Source organism: Ornithodoros turicata, chromosome 1 (genome assembly GCF_037126465.1).
Source record: "Ornithodoros turicata isolate Travis chromosome 1, ASM3712646v1, whole genome shotgun sequence".
Classification (NCBI taxonomy): Eukaryota; Metazoa; Arthropoda; class Arachnida; order Ixodida; family Argasidae; genus Ornithodoros; species Ornithodoros turicata.
In genome coordinates, this window is record NC_088201.1 from 212,116,860 (window position 1) to 212,143,102 (window position 26,243).

General features: G+C 44.7%; 1 protein-coding gene across 1 annotated transcript in view; it reads right to left on the bottom strand.

Annotated features, from left to right (window-relative positions):
* LOC135376111 (uncharacterized) overlaps positions 1-19,062 on the bottom strand; it is a 166,895-nt gene extending 147,833 nt beyond the window's left edge. The window contains exon 1 of the mRNA XM_064608697.1: positions 18,939-19,062. Coding sequence (XP_064464767.1) covers positions 18,939-18,987 — 49 coding nt within the window. The 5' untranslated portion in view covers positions 18,988-19,062. The remainder of the gene's footprint in view (positions 1-18,938) is intronic.
* Positions 19,063-26,243: the final 7,181 nt, after the last annotated feature.

Genomic DNA, 26,243 nt, shown 5'->3' on the forward strand with positions numbered 1-26,243 from the left:
GTTTAATTTGATACCAGCCTGAGTCGAATGAAACCTGAGACAACTGATGTTCCGAAACTGGAACACCTAGAAAGGACAAATACCTACAAAGCTCAAGTGCGTAAGAAATTAATCATGAAAGACGGAAGTCGCTGAAAAGGTTATCCAGCTAACTGGTCCAGGACTCTGCCATATAAGATAAGCTAGCACACCTCCCCACACTCTAAAAAATAAGGGAGTCAAACCCTGCCACATATATACCCCCCCCCCCTTCTGGAGTCACCGTGATTCCATCAAGGCAGGGGGGTCATTGGATGCCATGAAGGGGAGTCATTTGACTCCCACTTCCGTGGATGTGTTTTGACTCCTACCGGCATCAAGTGACCCCATGGGGGAGTTACTTGATGCCCCCGGGAGAGGAGCGGACCATCCACCCTCACACAAAAAAAGCGCCAGAACGAAGCGTCGTTGCAATAAATTCTGTTTCCCTGCAGTACTCACTAACTGCAGCAGTTCTTGACCGGAACGTACAAATATAAATTCAGTTTCGTCACATACACTAAGGTGTACTGGCAGCAGAAATACACAATTTGTAGCAAATCGTATTCTACATTTTTGACAAGCTACTGAATAGTTCTGGAGTATAGGCTTAAGATAAGAGATTTTTATTGCTTTGACAAATGGCACTCCTTTGAGACAAGATAGCACAAACAGGCTAAGTGACTAAGTTACAGATGTTTTGCTCTTTCAATTGAAACACCTGAACCACTTGCTCAAGTTTGACATTGTTCACAGCCCTGCAAAAATCTGATGATCCACATCGATTAAGAACTAGCACTTGCTAAGCGTAGTGGCTATTGACTGCCCTGTACTTCTTGAAACCAGTTTTATCCAGTTAGAGTGAACAGCTGAATTCTTAATTTTTGGACAGAATGAATGTTTTTGTGCTTGTTCTTTTTTCATTTGCGGTGAGACAAAATGTCATTTACAAGGTGGTGCCTTCAAAAACCCACCAGTCGGATATTTCCTGTACTGCAGATACGAAAATGGTACCAGTGGCTTTCCGAACTGAAAGGGAACGAATTCACATTACCTGGGAGAACAATTTGGATGTGATTGGATATGAAACGTTGCCTAAAACATTTGCAAAATTGAATGAAAAAATGTTTCTGGCAACAGCATGAGCATCTTGATGGTGCGCAGGCTGGTGCTGCTGCCGCCAGAATTCAAGTAACACTTGCATACTTTCCATTGATGCTGCCATTGTTACTATACAAGAAGTCTGCTAGTAACACTTAAGCGCTGTCTTCAAAATCTTTTTGTATGCTGTTTCATACATTACAGTAACATTTCACTGCTATTCCAAATTAATTCCCAGTTTGCCCCCTGATAACAAGAACATCTGCTGTGTCCATTCAATCTCACGGCCATTTGTCAGCTGTAGCACGCAAAAACTGAATAAGGGTGGGCTTTCCAAGGCAACCCCCTCTACGATGGAGGGTTACATGAAAATCAATGGCACAGCAACTAGTTATGGCAACTAGTAGTACTTAATCGATGTACATTATGAAATTTATGCAAAGCCTCAATCTGTATAAGCTCCAAACAGTAATTCCAATTAATGTAACAGTTAGTTAAGCTCAATGTTAACGGTAAAGAAGGTAGCATGCACGATGCCCGACCATGAACCCTTCGGTCGAAACAGAGAATGATGCAGAAGTTTGCAGGTCATCTGCTGTGTGATGGATGATGGTAGGATACACATGGGCCTCTCCTGGCTTCTGCAAGTAAAGTATATTAAGGACTAGCCTAGATCGTGATTATCGTGCTGCTAAACGAGCACAATCTTGAAAATAATGTTCCGTATGGCCAGCAAAATATGATTTATTATCATAGTGCACACGTTTTTCTGATTACAACGCTCAGTAGCAGTGCTGACATGGTCACGTGAGGTACGAAGAACGTGTTTTTCGAGCGGAAACCGAAGTTGATTTCGGCATTGTAGCAAAATTTAAGTTACATCATTTGTATGCATGTGTAGAAAAGCGGTCGGATCTGGCTATCCATCTCGTTGACACATATGCATTTCCTGTTTCTTATCCTCCTATAGCGAGTCAATAAATGAGTGAGACAATACGGGGCTAAATTTTCTTTCGCAGGTGCATGCTGGTATGTAGATGTCATTTAAACAAAAATACTAAAAAGGGGATATTTCGAGTTATCCCCTTATTGCATACAGAGGTTCAGTTTCCAATTAGTCATTTTCTGCCGATATGTTGCAGCCACAATGCCACATATAAACGAAATAGTCAAACTAAATGCAAAAGCTGGCTTACTGTTGAAAAAGTACTATGTGTGCTCTACACACCACGCCATCTTCTTTAGTTATTTTCGCACTTATTTTGTGCACTGTGCGTTTACGTAGTGCTAGAATTACCTAGGCTGAACATGACTAATATTTATTTCAAGCTTCTCGTACCACAACACCAATTAATTGATCGCCAATTACGAGCGTTCTCACAAATCTTTTGCGTTATCGCGTTAGAGACGCTATGTGACGTCGGAAACACAGCACGGAAACAGTAATGACTTCAAAAATGAAAGAATGGGTGATAGTGACCTTATATCTATCGCTTTACTATTACCTGGCCCCACCAGGTAGGAGACAAGCTCATACACAGTTTCACGCTTTAAACAACACCTGTCACAAAAGGCTTTCCTAACGGCAGGATACTGGACTAATGCCTGCAAAACCGAACCGGTACTGTACAAATAGGACACGCGACCTCTGTTCCGCGACTGACGTGCGCTACCTAAACTAGCGGTATCCACTGACCAGGCACAGGCTAAACAAGCAGACGGCCTCAGCTGGAGGCTTCCCTTCGCTTTCGACAGCGTAAGTGGATGTTTGGACAGGCATTGGCGCGGATTCCTGATATTTCGCGACAATCTAGTAGGATGTAGCAGGATTGGGTGTATGGCGCAAATGGCGGAGCAATCACATGGCTGGACTGCATCCTGCTGTAGCGACGTACTCGCCGGATGATTGTGCTAAGTTCGGGAATTACCTACTGGAAACATGTAACACCATTCAGGAAGGCTTTGAACAATTTTTAATTGTGGGAAACTTATTTTTCAATTGTACTTTCATAATTGCTAAGTGAATCTCACTTTTTTATTTGTGCAACACTTCTAGGTAGCTTCATTTATAATCGACGAAGCGACACCGGTGACATTTTTATTTTCCTCTGGAAAAAATAAATGTAGTTCCTAATAAAAAAAATAAGGAATACAAGCCTAGTCGCTGGCCTCTGCGGTGGTGGTGGTGGTGGTGATGGTGAAAGGGCTTGCCGTTGTCGGCCTCACGTATGTGGGCAACGTCACGACTGACGCCCTCTGCGGTATTCCATTCTCGGTCGGCGAGGCTCCAATGAATGAGCGCGATTTGAGCAGTTCCAGCTCTTCCAAATTTGGCGCGCTGGATCCTCCAAACGGCTGCTTTCTTCCCAATTTTTTTTTTTTTCACTGGTAGAGTGGGTGGTGAAGATTTGCTTCAGACAATGAAATTCGGTGGTGAATCCCAAAAAATATCGCAAAAAATCATGAAAACGTCTTCAAGGACGTTCGTAGCGCAAATTTGCCATTTTCTTACATGGTCCCACAACTTCCGAATATGACGAAACGTATATGAGCTGAAAGAGCTTTTTTTTACTCTTTAGTTTAGCATATAGTGCATTATCATACCTTCAAGCATCGGTCTACAGTGACGCCGTAATTGCGGTGGGATGCTAGAAAATCGCTGTTTTCAGGACCGTTTTTCTCAAAAGGGCCATTTTTAATTTTGTTTATATTTCGTTATATTTGTTTGTATGACATGCCTTGGACACCGCTATTTGACATCATAAAATAAAATATCTGCTTATCTTATTTCTTCACGGTGCGCAAATTGTTTTCCCGCACCCTGGTCGCTTTTAATTTTGTGCCGGATAATAGTATTCACAATGGTGCTCTCTCTCTCTCTCTCTCTCTCTCTCTCTTTTTTTTCTTGCTGAAGGGTATGACGTTACAGGCTGATAGGACTAGTTGAAGTGCACCCAAGCATCGATCAAGTATGGTTACAGCAAAGATATATTTATTGTTGCCGTCTTACAGTGAAAGCCCCAGCACCAACGGCTTACGGTAAGCTGCAACCGCTTTTATATTATTATTATTATTAAATAGGTCCCAAAAGACTGCCGCAATCAGAGCCCTTCGCAACATACAGTACCCCCAAGTCTGTCCAAGTGTATGAAAATCGCAGCATGGGAACAGGACGCACTGCGGACCACTCGCTCTCCTTTTTCGCTTCTCTGAACGCCTCGGCATCTTCACGTGGCACATGCAACAGTGTAACGTTCGGTAACCTCGGCGTTAGTTTGCACACAAGTCCTTCTGCCGTCTGAGTTGCTTCTCCTGGGGCCGAACGGAGATCGTGCAGTGAAACATGATGCTTGACCACTCCGCCGACCCTATCGCAGGCATTTTTCCCATTGATTGTGAAGTTACCTGTCAAAAAGAACTCGTTACAAGTTAAGTTAGCGTCTGCAAAATGTAACGAAGTTAATAAAGAAGTTCTTCAGCCTGAAATGTAACTCGCCGTTACTGAGTTACTTAAAAAAAGAACGAGTTACTTCCAAGTCACTTCGATTTGTTTCGGTTTCAGTCTGTCTACCAATGTCATGATGACGTTTCTCTGGTAGAGGTCTATTCGAACGCTAGCTTCTTACACCCTGTGGGCGCACAATGGGTCAGCTTCATTTCAACGGCAGCGGTTCTTACTTCCTGAATAAAGTACTGTCATTGATTGAATATCACGTTTTATCGCAAAATGCCATGAAGGAACCGGAGCGAAAGCAAGAAAATGTGTGGACGTGAGTGAAAAGCGAGTTAAAAGTAACTTGGAACTTAACTTAACTTACTTTGGCAAAGTTACCTGAAAAAGGAACGAGTTCTTCTGAAAGTTACCACGGCGCAAAAGTACCGAGTTAAGTTACAAGTTACCAAAAAAAGCAACTTAGTTACAGTAACGAGTTACCTCGGACTCTGATTTTTCCCGTGTGGCCAGGCGCGCTGGACAGCCATTTGGGGCCTTATCTGCACTTCGTGAAACTGGTATCTATTTTTAAAGTGTGGTGCAGCACCGTCTGACACACACGTACATACACCGTACAAAGGTCAGACTTCATCCATGTGTTAGCTCTGGTGGCCAGAAGCTTTAGCGCAGTGTCATCGGGAACCGGACAAATGATTCACCACGCAAGTGAATATTGTTATTCGGTCGGCAACAAATGGGCGCCGCAAAGCGCGTGTGAAGACTTCCATGCGAGACTTCCTGTTGTCAGGTACAGCTTCACCTTGAAGTGCCTTACCTCCAAATCATTAACCCTGGGGAGAGGTGGGTGGTCCACATAGTGCACCCTTGTTTAAGTTAGTCATATTAGTCGAGATTCGTCTTGATTTTGTCAGCCTCTAATGACGTAGCCTTCAGCAGAAGGTAAACGGGTAGAAAATGCCATTCCATGACTCATAGGATATAAAAGCGACCAAGGCGCGGGAAAAGAATTTGCGCGCATTGAAAAAATAAAATAAGCAGAAATTGTATTTTATAATGTGAAAGGGCAGTATCCAAGGCATGTCTGCACGAAGTATAAACAAAATTGAAGAGGGCCTTTTTCAGAAAAACAGTCCTGAAAACAGCGATTTTCTGGCACCCCTTCGCAATTACGGCGTCACTGTAGACGGACGCCAGAAAATTTGGTAAGCACTATGTACTAAACGAAAGATTAAAAAATGCTTATTCATCTCATATATGTTTCGTCATGTTCATAAATTGTGGGACCACGTAAGAAATGGGCAATGTTGCGCTACGAACGTCCTTGGAGGCGCATTCACGATTTTTGTTTAAATATTTTTGGGGCTTTGCCACTGAATTTAATTGTGTTAATCAAATCTTCACCACCCATTCTGCCAGTGGAAAAAAATGTTTTCGGAAGAAAGCAGCCGTTCGTAGGATCCAGCGCGCCAAATTTGGAAACGCTGGAACTGCCCAAATCGCCCATTTACTTGGAGCCTCGCCGACAGAGAACTAAATATCGGAGGCCTGCGACTAGGCTTGTTTTCCTTCTTTTTGGATTAGGAATAACATTTATTTTTTCCAAAGGAAAATAAAAATGTCACCGGCGTCGCTTGATCGATTATAAATGAAACTACCCTTCTGCTTTATCCCCGCCTGCTGAATTGTCAAAAAGAAAAGTGCATGGAAGATGCGGAGAGAGGAGCGAGTGATCCCCTCTTGTTTTATTTTCCTTTACCCGACATCGACCTTGATGCTGGGGACAACCGCAGTTAACTCTCTCCCGGACCTACAACCAGACAACAACGTGAGACTTTTCAGGGTTTATTCTCCCAGTTCCAAGTTCAGGCTAGAACTGCCAGTCTGTTCTTCCATTCTCTTCCTCGTCACCTCGCCACGAGCAGTCAGTCGATGACACTGCCTCGTCGTCGTTGCTGTTTGCCGGAGCTGACAACATGACAACCGCCTTATCACAAAGAATCCAAAACCTGTCTGATCACAAAGCACACACAGCAAATGAAGGCGGGGACATTTCCTCCTGGAGATCAGCATTACACGCACGCTTCTTCGCAAAAATCAAGCAGGAGTGACTAAAGCTTAACTTTTTCCTCTTTTTTTTTTTACGATTTTGAGTTGCAATACTGCGCATAGTTTTCGTTGAGCCTCTTGGGAGCTTATCTGTGGAGGACTTCGTATTGTTGTAAAAAGAAAGTGAGGTTCGCATGGCAATTTTCGAACTTCAATTGACTAAAAGTCAATTTCCCACAATTAAAAATTGTCCGAAGCTATGGTGGCTCTATGGTGGCAAATGTTTACGGAACTGGTAATTACGGAAAGACTCGCAATGCTCCAGCGCCTACATCGCCAGTTCCAATTTTTTATCGCTTTACATGAAACACGCTGTATATGCACTACATATTAAAATATAAATGTGTACTGTAGCAGAAAATTCTAGCGTGACATCCCAAGGTGCATGTTAAGTGCACTGAGCCTAATTGGGTGTTCCAACTCTAGCGAAACTTCACCTACCCCTAAAATGAGTACATTTAGCAAATTGGCGAACTCCGGTATCGTACAGCTCCAGTTGTAGCGTCCAATGCCAGTAACCTAGGGGCAGTGATGGAATCTACCTAGAATAAATAATTTCATCTTTATCTGCAAATAAATATCTGCATTCTGTAAACTCCCCTCTACATTAACCTAATGTGTGTATATTTGCGCATAACCTTTGTATGCGCCTTCACGTTCATTATGACAGATGTTGCATAATGGCTCAGATAGGTGTATAAATAGTCCATATATCTTGGAGACCCACCCACCCCTTCTCAGCAAATTAGGCGTACAGCACAAAGAACTGCTTACCAACTTCTTGATGACTTCATGATGACTCCATCTGTCTTCTCTCTTAGCAGTGGCGGCAGGAAGCGGAACATAGTACTGTCCAGGGCACCTAATGAGGTGGGCGAATTACAATGGCAACTAAATATTGTGAACTGACACACCTGTAATCTACGCAATAAATTGAGATTGTGCAGTGCCATACCTTCAACACAGAGCCACTGCTTTCTGACCAGCGGACAACTTCATAAATAACCGCAGCAGAAGGTGTACCACTGGGGTGAAGCAGGTATTCGCATGGCTCTGGTGTACCGAAGAATTATCTGAACAGCTTGAGTAGAAGGGTGATGAGGTGAGGATTACATATGCATCTAAGTTCTGCAAAGCGGGTGCCAAGCTCAACAGCAACGAAGCCATCCAGCTTCCTCCTCCCACATATGGGTGTTGGCACACGCTTGCAGCGTGAGTGTCACTCTGAGCGGCAGCACGAGTGTTACTCTGTTTGTGAAATACAACCAGCCGGCGGCTCTAAAGCGAAACGCACCGCCTCCAAAACACTGTCGCCACCGGCGCGCCTCCTCGGGGGATCTCTGATTGGCTGCACATTATATGTGTATATATTTGGATGCTCATTGGTCTCCAAGAACTGTCGTCAGTTTCCTTCGCGCTGATTGGGCGAGAGTCATTTGATTGAGGCGCGTATATCCAAAAGGTCGGTCGAACGGAGGAGAAAGAAAAACGACAGAGGAGACATCACGTCTGTCCGTCCACGCGTGTTCTCTCGGACTGCAACCGTCGTGCACGCAGACGCTAGCGGGTAGTTTGAGGGTTTTGAATGCTTTAGATTTAGATTGTGGCAAACTGCTAATGTGAGAACGGAATGGCACATCCACCTGATCATCACAACAGCGGGAACACGAACCTGACAGGGAATCCCTGCACCGCAAAGGACGCAGAAATCGTCAGAGAGGAAGTCTGCACTCTTTCCGACGTACCGCAGGTGAACGGTAAGACAAGCTTGATTACTTTTTGTGACCGAAGGAAGTAATGCAGGTTTATCACGTTAAGTGTATTACGTACAACATTTAGTAGTCACTCGGTACGTTAGCGGCGTTTCATTGTGCAGTGCATTGCCGTAACTTGTACGTTTCTGATATGCCGCTAATCAAATTATGTGTGGTTGCCCCTCACGCACGTCGCAGCCGTTCATTCACTGTGATCTACGAACATTTGTGACAAGTGCGCTTTGGTGTTCAAATACGAAATCAAGATCGATTGCCTATCATAGCAGTGATTTTCGTGCAGAGCTACGGATCATCAATAGATTTTTTTTTTGTTTTAGTTCTCCCGCAGCCATGGGCAACGACGACGCACATAGCTCAGCATTACGTAGATGGGTAGAAATCCAGCGAACCGGTAGAGATGTAGGAAGGGAGTTGCCTCAGGACAGAAGCCGCCGATATTTCGAACAGAGACTGTTCTTCTTCTGGGCACCGTCCTCATCATTGGCATGGTATTGAAAGGGTTAGGTGTGACGTGTTTAAAGGTTTATGCGAATTGTGGGTCAACAGCCCGGAGGGAAGAAATGATCCGTACGGGCTTCTACGGCCGGAGTGAATGGCTGCATATAAAGGTTTGTTTGGTTGGTTGTGGTGTGTCACTCAGATGACGCACCCTGGAAGTCCTGCACTCTAAGAAATAAAGGGAGTCGCGAGGCGTCAAAGGCATCCGCCGGAAGCTCCCGTTTACGCAATGGTCCAGGGAAAATGGAGGGCGCCCAAACCACGTGATCTCCAGGAGCCACTCACAGCGACCCCGAGCAGCAGCGCGGGAAAAAAGCAGGGGCCCAGTGCGCATGCGCAGACCGACCTCCTTCCCCTTCTCTCCTCGGGTTTTTTGTCTCTCCTCTCGTCCTCCCTACACCCCAGCCTCGTCCTTTTGTCTTCGACGCTTGCTGTCGAGCAACGATCATGGTGTCACAAAGCAGACAATCAAAAAGCGATGGTGTATGACAAATCAAGTTTATTTGTCCTTGGGAACTGCCTCGAAGAAGCTCCAGTACATATCTTTTTACGTCTTGCAACAGGCTTCACTGGAGCTTTAGGTGCTTCGACAACGAAGGGCAGTTCAGAAGCCAATGCTGAGCTATAGGAAGCGAGTTGCCTCAGGACAGAAGCCGCCGATATTTCGAACAGAGACTGTTCTTCTTCTGGGTACCGTCCTCATCATTGGCATGGTATTTAAAGGGTTAGGTGTGACGTGTTTAAAGGTTCATTCGAATTGTGCGTCAACAGCCCGGAGGGAAGAAAGGATCCGTACGGGCTTCCACGGCCGGAGTGAATGGCTGCTTTGTTGGAATGTGGAGGGGATTATGTGAACGTAGTCATCTAGGCTACAGACCGGTTACAGAAAATGGAAGGTTCACGAGCACGTGGACGAAACGGGACAACAGGCAAGAATTGGCAAGCATAGCGAAAGATATGGAGGTTAGTGGTTACGTGGGGAAAATTCCAGAACGAGCAAGGGTTTTTTTTTTTTAGTATTTGTACTACAAAGTTGTGGCATGCAATAAAGAAAGCAGAAAGCAGTGGCCATGCAGAACATAACAGATGATAATGGAGGTAGAAGGGAAAATCATATTTTATTTGTGAAGAGTTTCTAGGGTGCCTTGTGATTTGTTGATACCGGACGGATGAAGAGCGTTGAACTTGTATATGAGATAAGACTCCCTATCACGTCTGTCACGTGTGGATCTAAACCCGGTTTCTAGAATATATAGTTTAATGTTGTCAAAATTGTGACCAGGAACGTTAAAGTGTTCGGCGACTGCTTTGGGGAGTTTGTTGGACGTGCCGGGTCTGTGTCCGGTAAGGCGGTTGTTCATTTGTTGGCCGGTTTCACCAATGTATTGCATAGAGCAGTCGCCGCATTCAATGCAGTATATGACATTGGAGCTTGTGCATGTGAATGCGTGGTTAAAGGGGTGGGTGTAATTGCTCGCAGTGCTTTTGATGGAGTTAGCGTGTTGAACGTGCTTGCATGTTTTGCAGCGCGGGAGGTTGCAGGGTCGTGTTCCCGTGTACGGGGTGCTCGTTTCGCTGATTTTGGCATTCACCAAGGAGTATGCCAGGTTTTTTGCGCGTCGGTATGTGACCTGTATGGGATTTGTGAATATATTGCTAAGTCGGTCACTGCTTTGGAGGAGGGGCTCGTGCTTCAGTAGAATGACTTTGATATTTGGAAGTGCGTTGGAATATCTTGTGATTAAGCTTATTTGGCACGCGTCAGGATTTTTTCGGTTTTCCAGAACCTCCTCTCAATCGAGTGTGAGGGCCTTGCGACGGAATTCGGTTAGGAGGGAGTCTGGATGGTCCCTTTGGGCAAGTGTACTGCAGAGTTCGTCAAGCTTCTCAGCGTAATCTGTGTCGTTTGAACAAATTCGGCGTAGTCTTACACTCTGCCCATTAGGAATTCCAACCTTACAGTGACGCGGGTGGTGACTTTTGAAGTGAAGGTATTGTTGTTTGTCCCCTGTACAAAAAGCCAACTGACAAACAACAATACCTTCACTTCAAGAGTCACCACCCGCGTCACTGTAAGGTTGGAATTCCTAATGGGCAGAGTGTAAGACTACGCCGAATTTGTTCAAACGACACAGATTACGCTGAGAAGCTTGACGAACTCTGCAGTACACTTGCCCAAAGGGACTATCCAGACTCCCTCCTAACCGAATTCCGTCGCAAGGCACTCACACTCGATCGAGACGAGGTTCTGGAAAACCGAAAAAATCCTGACGCGTGCCAAATAAGCTTCATCACAAGATATTCCAACGCACTTCCAAATATCAAAGTCATTCTACTGAAGCACGAGCCCCTCCTCCAAAGCAGTGACCGACTTAGCAATATATTCACAAATCCCATACAGGTCACATACCGACGCGCAAAAAACCTGGCAGACTCCTTGGTCAATGCCAAAATCAGCAAAACAAGCACCACGCACACGGGAACACGACCCTGCAACCTCCGGCGCTGCAAAACATGCAAGCACGTTCAACACGCTAACTCCATCAAAAACACTGCGAGCAATTACACCCACCCCGTTAACCACGCATTCACATGCACAAGCTCCAATGTAATATACTGCATTGAATGCGGCGACTGCTCTATGCAATACATTGGTGAAACCGGCCAACAAATGAACAACCGCCTTACCGGACACAGAACCGACACGTCCAACAAACTCCCCAAAGCAGCCGCCGAACACTTTAACGTTCCTGGTCACGAATTTGACAACATTAAACTATATATTCTAGAAACCGGGTTTAGATCCACACGTGACAGACGTGATGGGGAGTCTTATCTCATATACAAGTTCAATGCTCTTCATCCGTCCGGTGTCAACAAATCACAAGGCACCCTAGAAACACTTCACAAATAAAATATGCTTATCCCTTCTACCTCCATTATCATCTGTTATGTTCTGCATGGCCACTGCTTTCTACTTTCTTTATTGCATGCCACAACTTTGCATTACAAATATTAAAAAAAAAAAAAGCCTTTGCTGGTTCTGAAATTTTCCCCACGTAACCACTAACCTCCTTATCTTTCGCTATGCTTGCCAATTCTTGCCTGTTGTCCCGTTTCGTCCACGTGTTCGTGAACCTTCCATTTTCTGTAACCGGTCTGTAGCCTAGATGACTACGTTCACATAATCCCCTCCACACTCTAACAAAGCAGCCATTCACTCCGGCCGTGGAAGCCCGTACGGATCCTTTCTTCCCTCCGGGCTGTTGACCCACAATTCGAATGAACCTTTAAACACGACACACCTAACCCTTTAAATACCATGCCAATGATGAGGACGGTACCCAGAAGAAGAACAGTCTCTGTTCGAAATATCGGCGGCTTCTGTCCTGAGGCAACTCGCTTCCTATAGCTCAGCATTGGCTTCTGAACTGCCCTTCGTTGTCGAAGCACCTAAAGCTCCAGTGAAGCCTGTTGCAAGACGTAAAAAGATATGTACTGGAGCTTCTTCGAGGCAGTTCCCGAGGACAAATAAACTTGATTTGTCATACACCATCGCTTTTTGATTGTCTGCTTTGTGACACCATGATCGTTGCTCGACAGCAAGCGTCGAAGACAAAAGGACGAGGCTGGGGTGTAGGGAGGACGAGAGGAGAGACAAAAAACCCGAGGAGAGAAGGGGAAGGAAGTCGGTCTGCGCATGCGCACTGGGCCCCCGCTTTTTTCCCGCGCTGCTGCTCGGGGTCGCTGTGAGTGGCTCCTGGAGATCACGTGGTTTGGGCGCCCTCCATTTTCCCTGGACCATTGCGTAAACGGGAGCTTCCGGCGGATGCCCTTGACGCCTCGCGACTCCCTTTATTTCTTAGAGTGCAGGACTTCCAGGGTGCGTCATCTGAGTGACACACCACAACCAACCGAACAAACCTTTATATGTATTTTTCCTTTCTATATGTTCCTGCGTCAGATCATTAATTGTCTCATGTTCAACAGATGCCGCTTGCGCCGATCTCATCGTATGAATGTGTGTATTAACGAGAGTGGCTGACTTGTCGTCCCTTCAGATGGCACACCCTCGGAGGTCGCTTGGGAGCTGCGTTAGCTTAGCTCAATTGGTTCAACCATGGACCCGGAATCCAGAAGATGTGGGTTCGAGTACTGCAGCTTACTAACCTTTTCAGTGACCTCTTCTTTCATCGAATGAAACCTTCTGGTCCGTTTGTCAGGTACCTCTCCCCTGCTGTCTGCGATGTTAGGTGTGGGGTAACTCGCTCCACGTAATCTTTAGCCTTAATATTAGGGAGGGGCAGAGTGGCAGCGAGGCAGCATAAATGGGCATGGGGTCGATGCGCTCAAGTCCGTCTTCAAAGTACGCGGACTTCAAGCGGGGTATATAGCGACGGTTTCTTCGAGACTCCTCAGATCGATTACAAAGGCGCAGCCGAAAAGTAAGCGAACTTTGTCGGGACCGAAGTAAGCGGGCCGGAACACGCTACGCACGGATTTCGTATGCAGGAAAACGTGCGAGGCTGTGTGAACTCTCGCAGAGACATATGAAGTAGAACTGGGAACTGCTAGACTTCGCCTTGGCCAAATTCACGAGGGATCCTCTGGGGTCCTTCAGGTAGTCCGAAGGTCTGTGGGTGGGTAAAAGCGCCCACTTTAAAATGTCAACGGGAGGACGTACAGCTGAGCCATAACCCAGCGCGGCGGCGGAGCAGGCAAGGCTTAGCCTGACGGAAGCTCGGATATCGTGGCGAACGAATGGCAAGCTTTCAATCCAGCAGTAGGGTAGGACATCTTATGCAGGTGCTTACATTGCAAATCCACAATGCCACCATAGAATCTGCAATAGCGTGCAACTTAATTCTACGTGTAAAATATCCGCTCAAAAACAAGTGGTATCAACATAATTTTATAACGCTGCTTTTGCGTTGAAGCTTTCTTTTTTTTTACCGCTGATGTAACATTAATCAAATGTTGTGCATTACTGTTAATTCCATGTTACTAACTCCTCGTACTACGTTACCTTAAAGTTCCAATTCTACTAACGCAAAAGCGCAGGTATCCTGAAACCTGCATGTGTCCAAATACAATACTACAAGTGTGCAATAGTGAATAATCAAGAAGACAGCAAGTGGTATATCCTTTTATGTGCACATTTATTAAAATATTAAAGCAATTAGTAAAACATGTACACAAAGATAATCACTGATGGTGGTGATAACAATAATAACAACAACAATAATAATAATAATCACATGATTGCTACGCCTCGTGGTGACGGGCATTCCCGAAAGGTAACCAAGAATGCAGTGCATTCAATCTATTGTGATAGCAACTCAATCAGTGTCATAAATAGGCGTAAAGAACAGCCATTCTGCAACAAGTGGGAACTAGTGCCTGAGAGTGATTTAATTCTCTTCATTGTTGCAGACACATTAGATACTCTACACATGTGTCATGCTGTTCATGGGTGTGTGTGTGCCTCGTGTAGAACAGCCATGTTTAATCAACCTAGACCGACATCGCACTCATGTGAAAAAACACACGCAGTGCAAGATTTCTGGCAACTGAGTGGTTTCAATATAAATCTAACAACGTGTGAAAGTCGTATGTTTTAATTCGCCCAGAAAAAAAATATATATATGTTGGAGGACAGCTCAAACGACGCAAATCAAGCCACGTGCGACGCTCGTGCGTGGAGTAGTTTCCGCGTGGGAGAGGAGGAAAGTCTGAGGCTGCCTGAGTGCTTCTTCTGGACCGACTTTGATCTAACACCGCTGATTTTATGCATAGGAATTGGAGGTTTTTTGTTATTATAAGCTGCACCATAGACACTGTCGACAGCCACCCACAGAACTCTGAATCCCCCAGATTTTCTGTTAAAAAATGCCAAACTTTGCGTAAACGTTCAAAAAGGACAAAATTTGTTACCAATTTGCTTCATCACGGAACGTCTGAGGACATCGAGCTTAGTGCCATTCGATAGGACGTTGAAAGAGCTTTCGTGCTGTATAGAGTTCAGTTTCGTCAGCCCAGTGGTTTCTGTGTTATTAGCTTGAGAATCGCACATGGTAGGCGAAAATTGCCAAAGTTGCATTTCAATTTTCTCAAAAATGCCATCTTCGATTTCCTTGACTATTTTTGACAAGGTGGGGTCATGTCTCTACTTTAGACGCCAAGTGAGACAATCTTTTATTTTCACCTGAAAGACGCGCAGCGAATTTTTTTTTTCTTTTTTTTTTGTCAGTCAGGGTGCACGACGCTGCGGCCTTGCGCGCCCCACCCACGAGCGCGCGACCTTCAACCCCTTTTTTGCTACAGGTCTCCCGCTGACGGAGAAATCAATGACCACATTGCGTGAGCTTGTTCCAGTGTCCCCAGAGCGTCACTTTACGTTAACCCAATGGTCTCCCAGTTCCGCCAGTCTCATTCAAATCGTGGGAGAGTACATGAGTTGCCTGTGCGCCCTTGATGAGAAGTCCCAGTCTTACGAACATACCGGCAAAGCAGTGAGAGGAAACTAAGCGCTTCGTCAAGATCTTTATCCACTGGTAACATCGTAGCTTTTGTTTCAGGTTGCCGCCAGTCGCCCAGTCAGTGTGAAAGTCACATCCTTTCCATTGGTAAAAGAACGTGTGGAAGTTTCGAAAAACGTAAAATGAGCCCATTGCGAGACCACTGCAGGTGATGGCTGCCACCATTGGGTTAGCATCATCCGATGGCTTTAGACATGACCTTTCACATGATATAAAGTGACTGGGTTGAAGCGCATTTTTTGTCCGTCTAGTACCGCAAAAGCACGATTGGTACGCAGAAATTTTGCATGTTCGATCCTATTTTTTTCTAAAACGCCAGAATATTTTTCACGCTTTATTACAGAGGGGCATAATTATGCCTGTTGTTTGCGCTGCTGGTAAGGTACCTTTTCTCTTTTTGACTGAGACGCAGGGCTACCTTTCAGTGCAGCGATTTTTCCACACAAAGGCGCTCCTCGTATGTTTACGAGCCCGTTTTGCTTCGTAGTCTTTGCTTTGTAAGTTATTGCCCAGATGTTGCATTGTGTACTTATTTTGCACTTATGGTGCGTATGTCTATTTTTTTCCTTTGGAGACGCGGGGCAATACCTTCGTGGGCGCCTTGAACTTGCTATTACGCACTTTCATGGGAGTCGCGCGCACGACTTGTGCGTACGCACGTGCGCATATTCACTATTCTCCCGCACACGTGCTTGAGGCAATGCACATACGCACGCTATGAGGCTGTCGTACCAGTTAATATTAAGAAGGCAGAACTATATGGCCACAGGGGACTGAAAGTTACAACACCTGAGAATACAAATTCGTGGCCGGGTGGTTGCAGCCGTCTCTTAGCTTGGGCGCATAAAGTGATAGTTCCAAAGCTGTGCATGCTATCTTTAATTAGTTTTATGCCTCGTATCGTAATTTCTCAACCACGGCGGGTGCTACAAAGCCTGTAAGACCGCTGTGATGACAGTATGTTGCTGCTCTCCAGTATAACACGATCGATCATTATTTCCTGGAAATAAAATTTAGTCGTGTAAAGAGTGTCTTCTGCACCTGTTCGAGTTGGTTTATTAAGAGGTTTAAAATGCAGTCATCTAGGACTTACACTGAGTTAGCAAGAATACAAACAAAAACGCGCTAGTAGACATAGAAGAGGGCCTTTTTGTGGAAAAATCGCTCCACGGAAAGGTAGCCCTGCGTCTCAATCAAACAAAGAAAAGGTACCTTACCAGCAGCGCAAAGTACAGGCATAATTATGCCCCTGTGAAATAAATCGTGAAGAATATTTTGGCGTTTTAGAAATAATGAAGATCGAACATGCAACATTTTCATGTACCACTCGTGGTTGTGCGATACTAGGCGACAAAGAATGAGCTTGAACCCAGTCACTTTATATCATGTGAAGGGCTATGTCTAAAGCTATCGGATGATGCTAATCTAATGGTGACATCCATCACCTGCAGGGGTCCCGCAATGGACACATTTTACGTTTTTCCATACTTCCACAACGTTATTTTACCAATGAAAACGATGTGACTTTCCCACTGCCTGGGGGACTGGCGGCAACCTGAAACAAAAGCTACGATGTTACCAGTGGATAAAGATCTTGACGAAGAGCTTCGTTTCTTCTCACTGCTTTGTCGGTATGTTCGTAGGACTCGGGCTTCTCGTCAAGAGCGACGGAAGAAAGGGTGACAGAAGTTCATGCGTCCCAGGAAACGACACGTTTGTCGTAATACTATGAACGATGGAAGGCTGTGGTGACACTTTACCAAGCAGTGGGGGGATATAATCGGCAGGAAAGTGACGACCCAAGAGCCCAGAGACGGTTTGCCGGACTCGCAGTTTTGCGCATTCTTTGTAGTACCGTGGCTCTCATGTAGTCCAAATACCAGACACGGCTGTTCGAAATCCTGCACTTCGGTCTGGCTTGCAGGGCCAGGGCGTAGGGCCTGCGCAGCGTTATGATAACCGAAAGGCATATGCTGGAAATCTAAATCTAAATGGCGTAATTGGGGGGGGGGGGGGGCATACCTTTTTTACGAACAAAAAAAGAGGCAGGCAAAAAGGAAAGGTCAGCCAGGCAGAGGCGTAATTGTGGTCATGGTAAAGACGTCTTGTTGATCCAGTGGAACCTGATACACGGTGATGCTGTCGAAACCGCGGAACCACCCTCTGTCTGCTTTGCCTATCAACAGATTCCCGACAGAGCACTGACCTACGCATCATTTGCTTCAAATGGTGATACTATCCCGCTGTCACACAGTGTAGCAGCTTGCTGCCACATAATTTTCATGAAGTAAAGCACCGCGTATCTGGTAAGGTAATACACGATAATACACGATCGGTAAAATATTAGTGTTCCCGCTAGGAAGACTACCTGACTCGCAACAATGTAAGCGTCAATAGGCTTCGCAATCGTAATTTTGTCTTCGGCCTCTCTCAGGGCCACCGCTAGTGCAGCGGCAAGGCCTGACCCTTCAAACTACCAAACCTAGATGTGGTAAATGATTCACTTTGCAGATTTTAGTATAAATGTCAAACATATTTGTATGCTGCAACCTCTCTCACAATTGTGATACGTTTCTATGTTGCCAGCTAACTAGTTGTCCTGTAGTTGCACACGCTGTCCTAGAGGATGTTCGGCTGGCCCTATAACCCATCTGCTACGACGGCACCTATTTTTCTCTGCTGTTTTCTCCTAAAATTTTGTAATTAATAAAAACAAAACACCCTTTATATGCGCTGCTTGCAAGCTATTCCCTTTCCCTACTTTCCTGTCAAACTCGAAACCAGTATGGCAACACCGAATTTCGCATTAAAGTAGAAATGTAGGAAATTGAGCTCGCACGCAAAAATAGATCGTTACGTGAACCCTTGTGGTAGTCTGGAACTGCACAAGACTCCACTCGTTGACACTCGACGGCAATGTTGACTTCCACTCGTTCGTACCAGCGTTGCTCGCCTTTATTTCAGACATCTCAAGATGTCTGCGCGTTTCTTCATTGGTCACTTGTCGCCTGAGTCTTGATCAGGACAGTTTTATTCTCTAGGACTATGACCGCGGTTGATCAGAGGAGGGAAGGCGCCTTTCACACGCCACGTAATTAGCATTTGAGAATCTCATGCAATCGCAGCATTCCATTTCTAGAGGTCGCGCCCTCCTAGGTTCCCAGTCGCTAACATTTTTGCTCTTCTTCCAGAAAGAGGTCTACACTCCAAATCCATCGTGTGCTGTTGTCACAACATTCCATCGAAGAACGGCACCGATGTCGCGTGGGTTTTGGAATAACGTGCCCAATGGCCCACGAGGATTAAAATTACACTATGCTTTTCCGAACCGACCGGAAGGGATGCGACCGTACTTTCAAATGATCCGAGACGTCGCACACTATAGTGTGGAGATGGAGGCGCGAAGCTAAGCGGGAGCAGTATACAGTAATGGAAGCTTTTACTCACATAGCTGGGAATACGTAAGAATGACGAGGATAATCGCGAGGGCAATCATCTTCTTGGACCCGCAGTTCCAACTGAATGTACGGTGTGCGTTAGGCAAGGAGAGTTTATGCGCAAGACTAGTATCAAGACGACTATCTCAACCAAATTAACGTGCGATTCTTACGTAACAGGATATATTCTTCATAACAGCTGTACTAGTAAGACGACTCATTAGTGGTTCTACCTGACATTAAGAACGTCTGTGTAGGGCACCATGCCACCGTTTGCAGATGATGAGGAGAGCTGCTGTCAGATTACGATTTAATTAACGATGGCTGATTGTGTTCGGAAAGTGCGTAAGTTACGGAGTAACCTTTCGTGAAATGGCAAGATATGGAACGCATTCCCAGTAGAATTATAATCTTCGCGGCAAGGTTATCGGGGCAGCATTCTTTGAGGAATGTACACCAAACATGCCTATGTGACTTGAGTGTCATTAGTAGATTCATTCTTATTTTCGGCATGTATTTTGGGGGTTATATATTTGACTGAAATCAGCGCTTTTTGGGTGATGCTTCTGGCTCGTGCATGGTTTAACCTGTAGCGAATATAAATCGCGACGTAATTTCTAAACTGCGCGTCTCAGAAATGGCTGGTCTGTTTCCTCTAATTAATCAACTTCTATAGACCAGAATTTTCGCCGTCTCCACTGCGCGGCCATTTTGTAGCGACCGTGGCACCATCGTGCGAGTATTTCCTGCGGGGACTGCGGGCGCTTCGGTTCAGTCCATTCGCGAAGCTGTGCGTTCGGGATATGGATCGTTGTTCGGGAGCCCCGTTGCCCTTACATATGCATAACTGTATGTCTTTATGCATATGAATTGCGTTTCATAAGACTTGGAAATAAAGCAGAGCAAAAACCGAAGTCAGCAAAGGGTGTCACATCTAGTAAGCTTCAGCGATAGCGCAGGCGCTACACTCTTAAAAATGTACTTCACCACATAGCACACTCCTAGCCAACCATCATCTTGAATAACAACGTTCTCGGCCCTGGTTTGTTGAAAACGGGAGGCGGAGCTTATTCTGTGCCGTCAATAATGGGCACAAAACAGGCTCCCCCTCCTGTTTTCAACAGGTCAGGGACGCGAACGTTGTCATTGGGGATGGTGGTTGGCTAGGAGTGTGCTATGTGGTGAAGTTCATTTTTAAGCGTGTACATGTATTTCCTAGTTTGTCGAACGATACAACGAACATAGTTATATGTGTTTTCTATATGTATGTTTCTTCTAGGTACATGTGGTGTAGTCTCAAAGCAAAGTCTTTGGAGTGTGGCGCGAAAGAGAGTATATAGCACTGCGGGTAGTATTCAATGGACTTTACAGAATTAAATAAGTACATGTGAAGCAAGGACCACACACTCGAATAGTAATATCCACTGCATCATTGTTTCTGATTGTCGTTAGTAGCTCATGGTACAACAGGTCGTTAGCTCATAATGCCCCATACTCCGATTTTTTATGACGCTCTTCGCTGGAAAACAGACCGCAGACCGGCTGGCATAAAAAAGATAAAGTTACAATTACAAAAGTGCTCAGCGGTAAAGGAAAAAAGTGTCTTATTACTAATTCGCAATATGGAATTTAAAACGCTTGCTAACTCTGTTACTTTGCATGAACAAGATTTTCATAATTTCATTTTCCGGGTTGCTTACTCAAACTTGTTTATGCTGTGCGCCACTCGGAATTTCCAGTTTCCCTCAGCAGGATCCATTCATTTCTGGACCTATCCTTACCTCCACCATCTTTTCCTTGCACGCCTTGGCTGAAGCGCAGTCGAATGACGAGGAACTAGCATCCTTCGCAACTCTCTCACGTCTGCTTTTAAATTGACTCTTACGAGAAGTTCAACAAATGTTTCGTTTTCATCTATTACGAAGGTATAATATGCCTCCAAGCCACACGCGAAATATTTAGGTTGTGCACGGCGGCAATGTTTGCGAAGCGCTTAGCTGAAAACCAGCTTTGCTCTTCCTCCTCAACTCGCGCAATCGCCGTCGAAATCTCTCTAGCCTCTTTGTAGTGGATATCCGTCAATTTCCGTGTGAGTGACGAAAACATGAGGTTCATGTTTCACTGAGCGCTCGTACCGGAAGTTCTGTTGTTCGTTTGTGAGAGCGGCGGCATCCGGAAAGCGATCTTCAAGCGGTCGAAAAAAGGAATGCGGAGACTTCGAGCCCGGAACTTTTTTCTGACCTTTCTGCGATCGAGAAAGGAATTCCGTGTGCTGACCAGTTCGGAAGCCTCGCTTTCGGAACGTCGCCGATGCCGCAAATGCGAGTCGAAGTCAAAGCTCTACGGTCTACGAACATCGGTCACAGATAAAGCAAACAGAATCAGTCGCCTGTCTTCGACAGACAGGCAATCGATGAGCTCTTGACGCACACTGTAATCGAACCTGTAAACGCTATCTCCGAAATTTTGTGTCCGTATATTTAACGCGTACTTGCTGTTTATGGTGCCAGTGCGGCGCGTCATAATGCCGAAGGAGATCGAATGCTTGTGCTACGAGGAGCTCGAAAGCGCGACCGAGTGACAGCAATATGAATGCATTACAACCCAGGAAGTTTGCAACTTGTATGTCTCAGTACGACTGTCCTGAAGGTGGCATATATTGAATTCCGAGCGCAGCGCGAACCTATGAGCGACCATATTCACAAGTAAGTCAGGCCCTGTCCAACGATGTTAAAATTTGGGCGCTCAAAATTGGTTTGGCCCTGCATTAAAGTCGCTAAAAACTCCACCACAGGGCGCATTACATAAAAGACGACACCATACAGAACTGTGAACTGGAGAGAAATTGCCAGTGTGCTGCGTCTTAAGTCATCTTTTTATGTATTGCCCTGTGCTTAGGTTTTTAGCACAGGCTTTTAGCGATATTAAGCGTTCTTACTTTCTATTAACTGAAAAGTAAAAAAAAAAGTTGGTGTGTAAACGAATACAGCATGTGTAGTAATATACAGGGCGTGTGCGACACACACCTTGTACTGTGAGCGGCTAACTATTTGCCTAAGCTATATTTTATGTACATGTGCGTGGAAGATATAGATACACAGCGTATCGCCAGTTTGCAATGTTATTTTACCACAAGCTTGGGGAAAACAAGAGCATGGTCATCCGAGCCTCTGCAGTGAACAGGAGCCTTCCACACAGAAACTGCCATAGGCTTCAAGTACCCAACATCCTCACTGGAGGCACGTCTTCGCAGAGCTCGTCTATCGCATTTAAACTAATTCAGCATCTGTATTTAGGATTACTTATAACTCTCAGGATGATGCATTGTTCATGAGTTCAATATGTTATGTCCAAACACAACACTAGTCATTTATAATGAGTCTTGCGGAACGATTGATGAGCACTCCTTTCGTGATATTGTGTACCGTTGCTACACTGAACAACTTCTTTAGCAAGACTGATGAACAAATGAAAAGCAGAGTCTGTCTTTCCAATATGCATGTTCCTTGTAACTTCTGTATCTGTTAAGTGACCCATGTTGTTGTCCCCCCTCATGTAATGCCCGCAAGGGCCTTTGAGGTACATTCATGAATAAATAAATGTCAAAACCATAAAAAGTTGTAACATCTATTGTAATACCTATCCTCTCTGTGTGTGAATCATATACAAACATTCTCAGAAGGTATGTTGTCATACTTTGCCCCATTGTGTCTCAAGCCTAATTCCACCTCTTACATGATCTCCACATCCTCAACCTCCAAAGCTGTACAACGCTAAAATAACCAGGTACTACAGAAAAAAAGGGAAGGAAGAAATTAATAGCTGACCCATCTAAATTCAAAGAAATCCTAGTGCTTTCTCAGGGCTACTAATGTCTCAGTCCTGGATGAGATCCCCATAGAAAAGAGCTTTTCTGAGCCTCAGTGATTGATTCCCATGATTGCCCTGATTGTGAGGCAATACTCATCAGCTTGATGGCAAGTGGTCTTCTTTCTGATAGTGCGGTTTGGAATAAAGGGAACAAGGGACATCTCTTTACGCTCTTAAGAAGGATATCAACATAACCGTCAAGGCATGGCATTTCATATTGCTTTCAGTAAGTACATCACTGCTCATAGAAGTTGCGACCATTCATGTTGGGAAAGCATGCTAGAGTTACCTTAGACAGTGCATCCAGAACTGGGACTCATGTTCATAGAGAGCACCTGATGAGAGGAACAGCAACTGTCCCCAGTGAAGACACTCCAGGGGGTGTCACGCATTTTAACAGTTTTGATCGAAAGCAGGGTGTGTGTAACATGGATCTCTGGTGTATGAATTCTTATCTACAGTCAGGTACCCATGTTCTAGTAATCTGGAAAAGCCTTAGCTCTCTTGCAGGAAATCGGTAATGAATCTGAGTGTCTTCTGTGGAAACAGGTTGTAACTGTCTTTCTATCCACCCTTCTTAGTTGCCCTAGCAAAAGCAAATATGTAATGCTGCACGCAATATCTAATGCTAGAACGCTAATTGCTTTGAGTGTTCTCTGGCTCATGAAATGGCGCTACCTTGTGCGTACGCTGTACCATGCCGGCAAGAACATAAATCGGATTGCCTTTACTTTCGAAGTTGGCACTTCAGTGCTCCATGTGACTGCAAGAATGGTATCCCCTAAACAATAGGCAATAAGAATGGTTTCTACAATGTAATGAGCTTTATAAAACAACAACTTTATTTGAAAATCTATTCAAAATGCCGGATGATGACCTCGTAATGTAGCATCCTTTACTGCAAACACCACTTAACGCAACGAGTAAAAACAGCTTAAACGTTTTGCCGCCTATCCGCATGACATCATCGGTACAACAAGGGCAAAAGACGAGCACATCAGCCTACTTATCTAAGAGTACGTCATACACATCCGATAGGGGGCCGAGGTTTGTATTACTGGATGATCCACCACGTCTGATAAAAGCAGGACTCTAAGCACTTTCTTGGACCACATCGCTAGTCATGTGCAACGGTTACCGCACCATCAAATACATGTCTATTAGGCCAACAATGGTAGACTAATTCCGTCCGGGTTTCAATTAGCATTAGAAGCCTTGGCAACGTCCCTGGTGTGCTGTTTTAGTCTTGTCCCACGTCTTTGTCTTGCCAATGTAGGATGCATCACAGTCTATACACTCAACTTGATATGCACGGTCAAAATGCATGATGGGCACAGCACCCTTCAACTGGCGTATGAAACACCTTGGATGAAAGGAGTGCACACCACTGATTTAACTCCTTCGATTTTTTTTCTTTTTTTTACTGTTCTCTGTTGTAGCGATGATGTCAACCGAATAGGCGATGAAACATTCACTCTCTTTGTTCTGAATTGTTGTGTTAAGTAGGTGTTTTCAGTAAAGGACTCTACATTATGAACTTTGTTTGAATGATGATTAGTGGCGAGCTTCATACCCTGGGCCACTACTCTAACAATGGCTTGCGGTAATGTAGTAAAATGGGGTAATGAGCCTTGTAAAAAATTTACTTGGCAATATATTTATGTATCTGTCATAGGTTGAAGAACCGTGAAACAATGGCTAGGAAGCAAGCGAGCTGGTGAAGATGATGCATAATGTAAAACCCCGAGACTAGGGAACACGAAAGGACAGACACAAACACGAAGTCTCAAAGAGACTTCGTGTTTGTGTCTGTCCTTTCGTGTTCCCTAGTCTCGGGGTTTTACATTATGCATGAAGAACCGTGTGATGTTACATAACGGAGGGGCGTGTAATTATACAAGACCGATCACCTAAAGGCGTTGCTTCGCACTAGATTAAAATGTGTATTGCAAATGTAACGTGACAAATGCTGCATGGTGGTGACATGATAGGTTCTGCTCACGAATTGTTGGGACGGTTGCGATCAGTCAACAAACTGCACATCCAGTTAATGGTAGCAGGATCAAGTTTTAATTAGGCTAGTTTGGCCAACAAGCGAGCATAGAGCACAGTGTCAAAAGACTTCACAAAATAAAAAAAATACTGCATCTATGTGAACCGAGATATTAAGACAGTTTAAAATGCTGTGACCGAATTATGTTAGCTTTGTCTAAATACACTTTTCTAAAGTCATGCTGGAATTTAAAAAAGAAATTGATAAACTCAACATGGTTAACAACGTGCTGGTATATGATGAGCTCCATTAGTTTACAGGGAACCCTAAAAAGTGGAGCTGGTTAGTAGACAGAAAGAGCATAGCTGGTACCTCTTCTGAAGACAGAAATTAGCTTGCGACCTATGCCCACGACTCAGGCACATACAAAGCACCTTTCACACAGATTAATGCATCTTCGTTCCAGCACTTCCACCTTCAAATGTTAATCGCTGTTGAGTAGTCTGTCGTTCTTGTAACACATATCTTAATTGAAATGCAGGTGCGTAAGGGATGCTCTGAAAGAAAAGCGTTTGGTTTTAGTCCCCTTAATGTTACCAAAAACAAACTTCATAGTCACTATTCTTCTGAAATGAGCAGCTCCGGAACGAAAGCAAAAACTATCTCTGGCCACATCATTATATCCAACTGAAAAATGACACGTCAATTGAATAATGGCAGTTAAAAATGATGATGATGATGATGATTCAATTTTAATGGCGCATAAAGAACTCAAGCTACAGTGCGCCAAAACCATGGACAGATTGTGACTATTCAAAATCTGATGGTTGTACTGAAATAATGTAGTAATAAAAATAAGCAGTGGAAGAAAAGGCAGAAACAATGGTTGGTATTGTGTGGCTTTGTGTCGATTTTTCCACACTAGATATTCAACAACAATGTACGCTAGATATGCTATTGCATCAAAAGTACAGCGATATACACACTCAATATGTGGTGGGATATGTGAAACCAATAAACATATACTTACATTTCAAACTTTCTTCAAAAAGGCAGTCCAGGTCTGTCGGATTTGTTAGACTTGATACAAGGCCAGTAAGCACTGTGTGCAATGACTGATTCATCTTTCGAAAGCAGGGGTGCATCCCCCACGACCTTTCGTCATCTCAGTGCATCTCAGAGCGGCATAGCATAGTCAGGAGCCATCAGCTGGGTCACATAAAGTATAACTGGGGTCGTGAAGCGGAGGGTTCTGTGGGATACGTAAGAAAGCATACATGTTACAGAACAGCTACGAGAATGATCGGACGCACTTGCATGGTTTTGAATACGTAGACTTGGAACTGAAAAATAAATGTGCTAACCTCGTTGCAACTGGTTTTGCCTCATAACCATAGGAGAGCACACTTGGTTGTTTTAGACGAAGGTTCAGAGAATTCAACTTCAGCATTT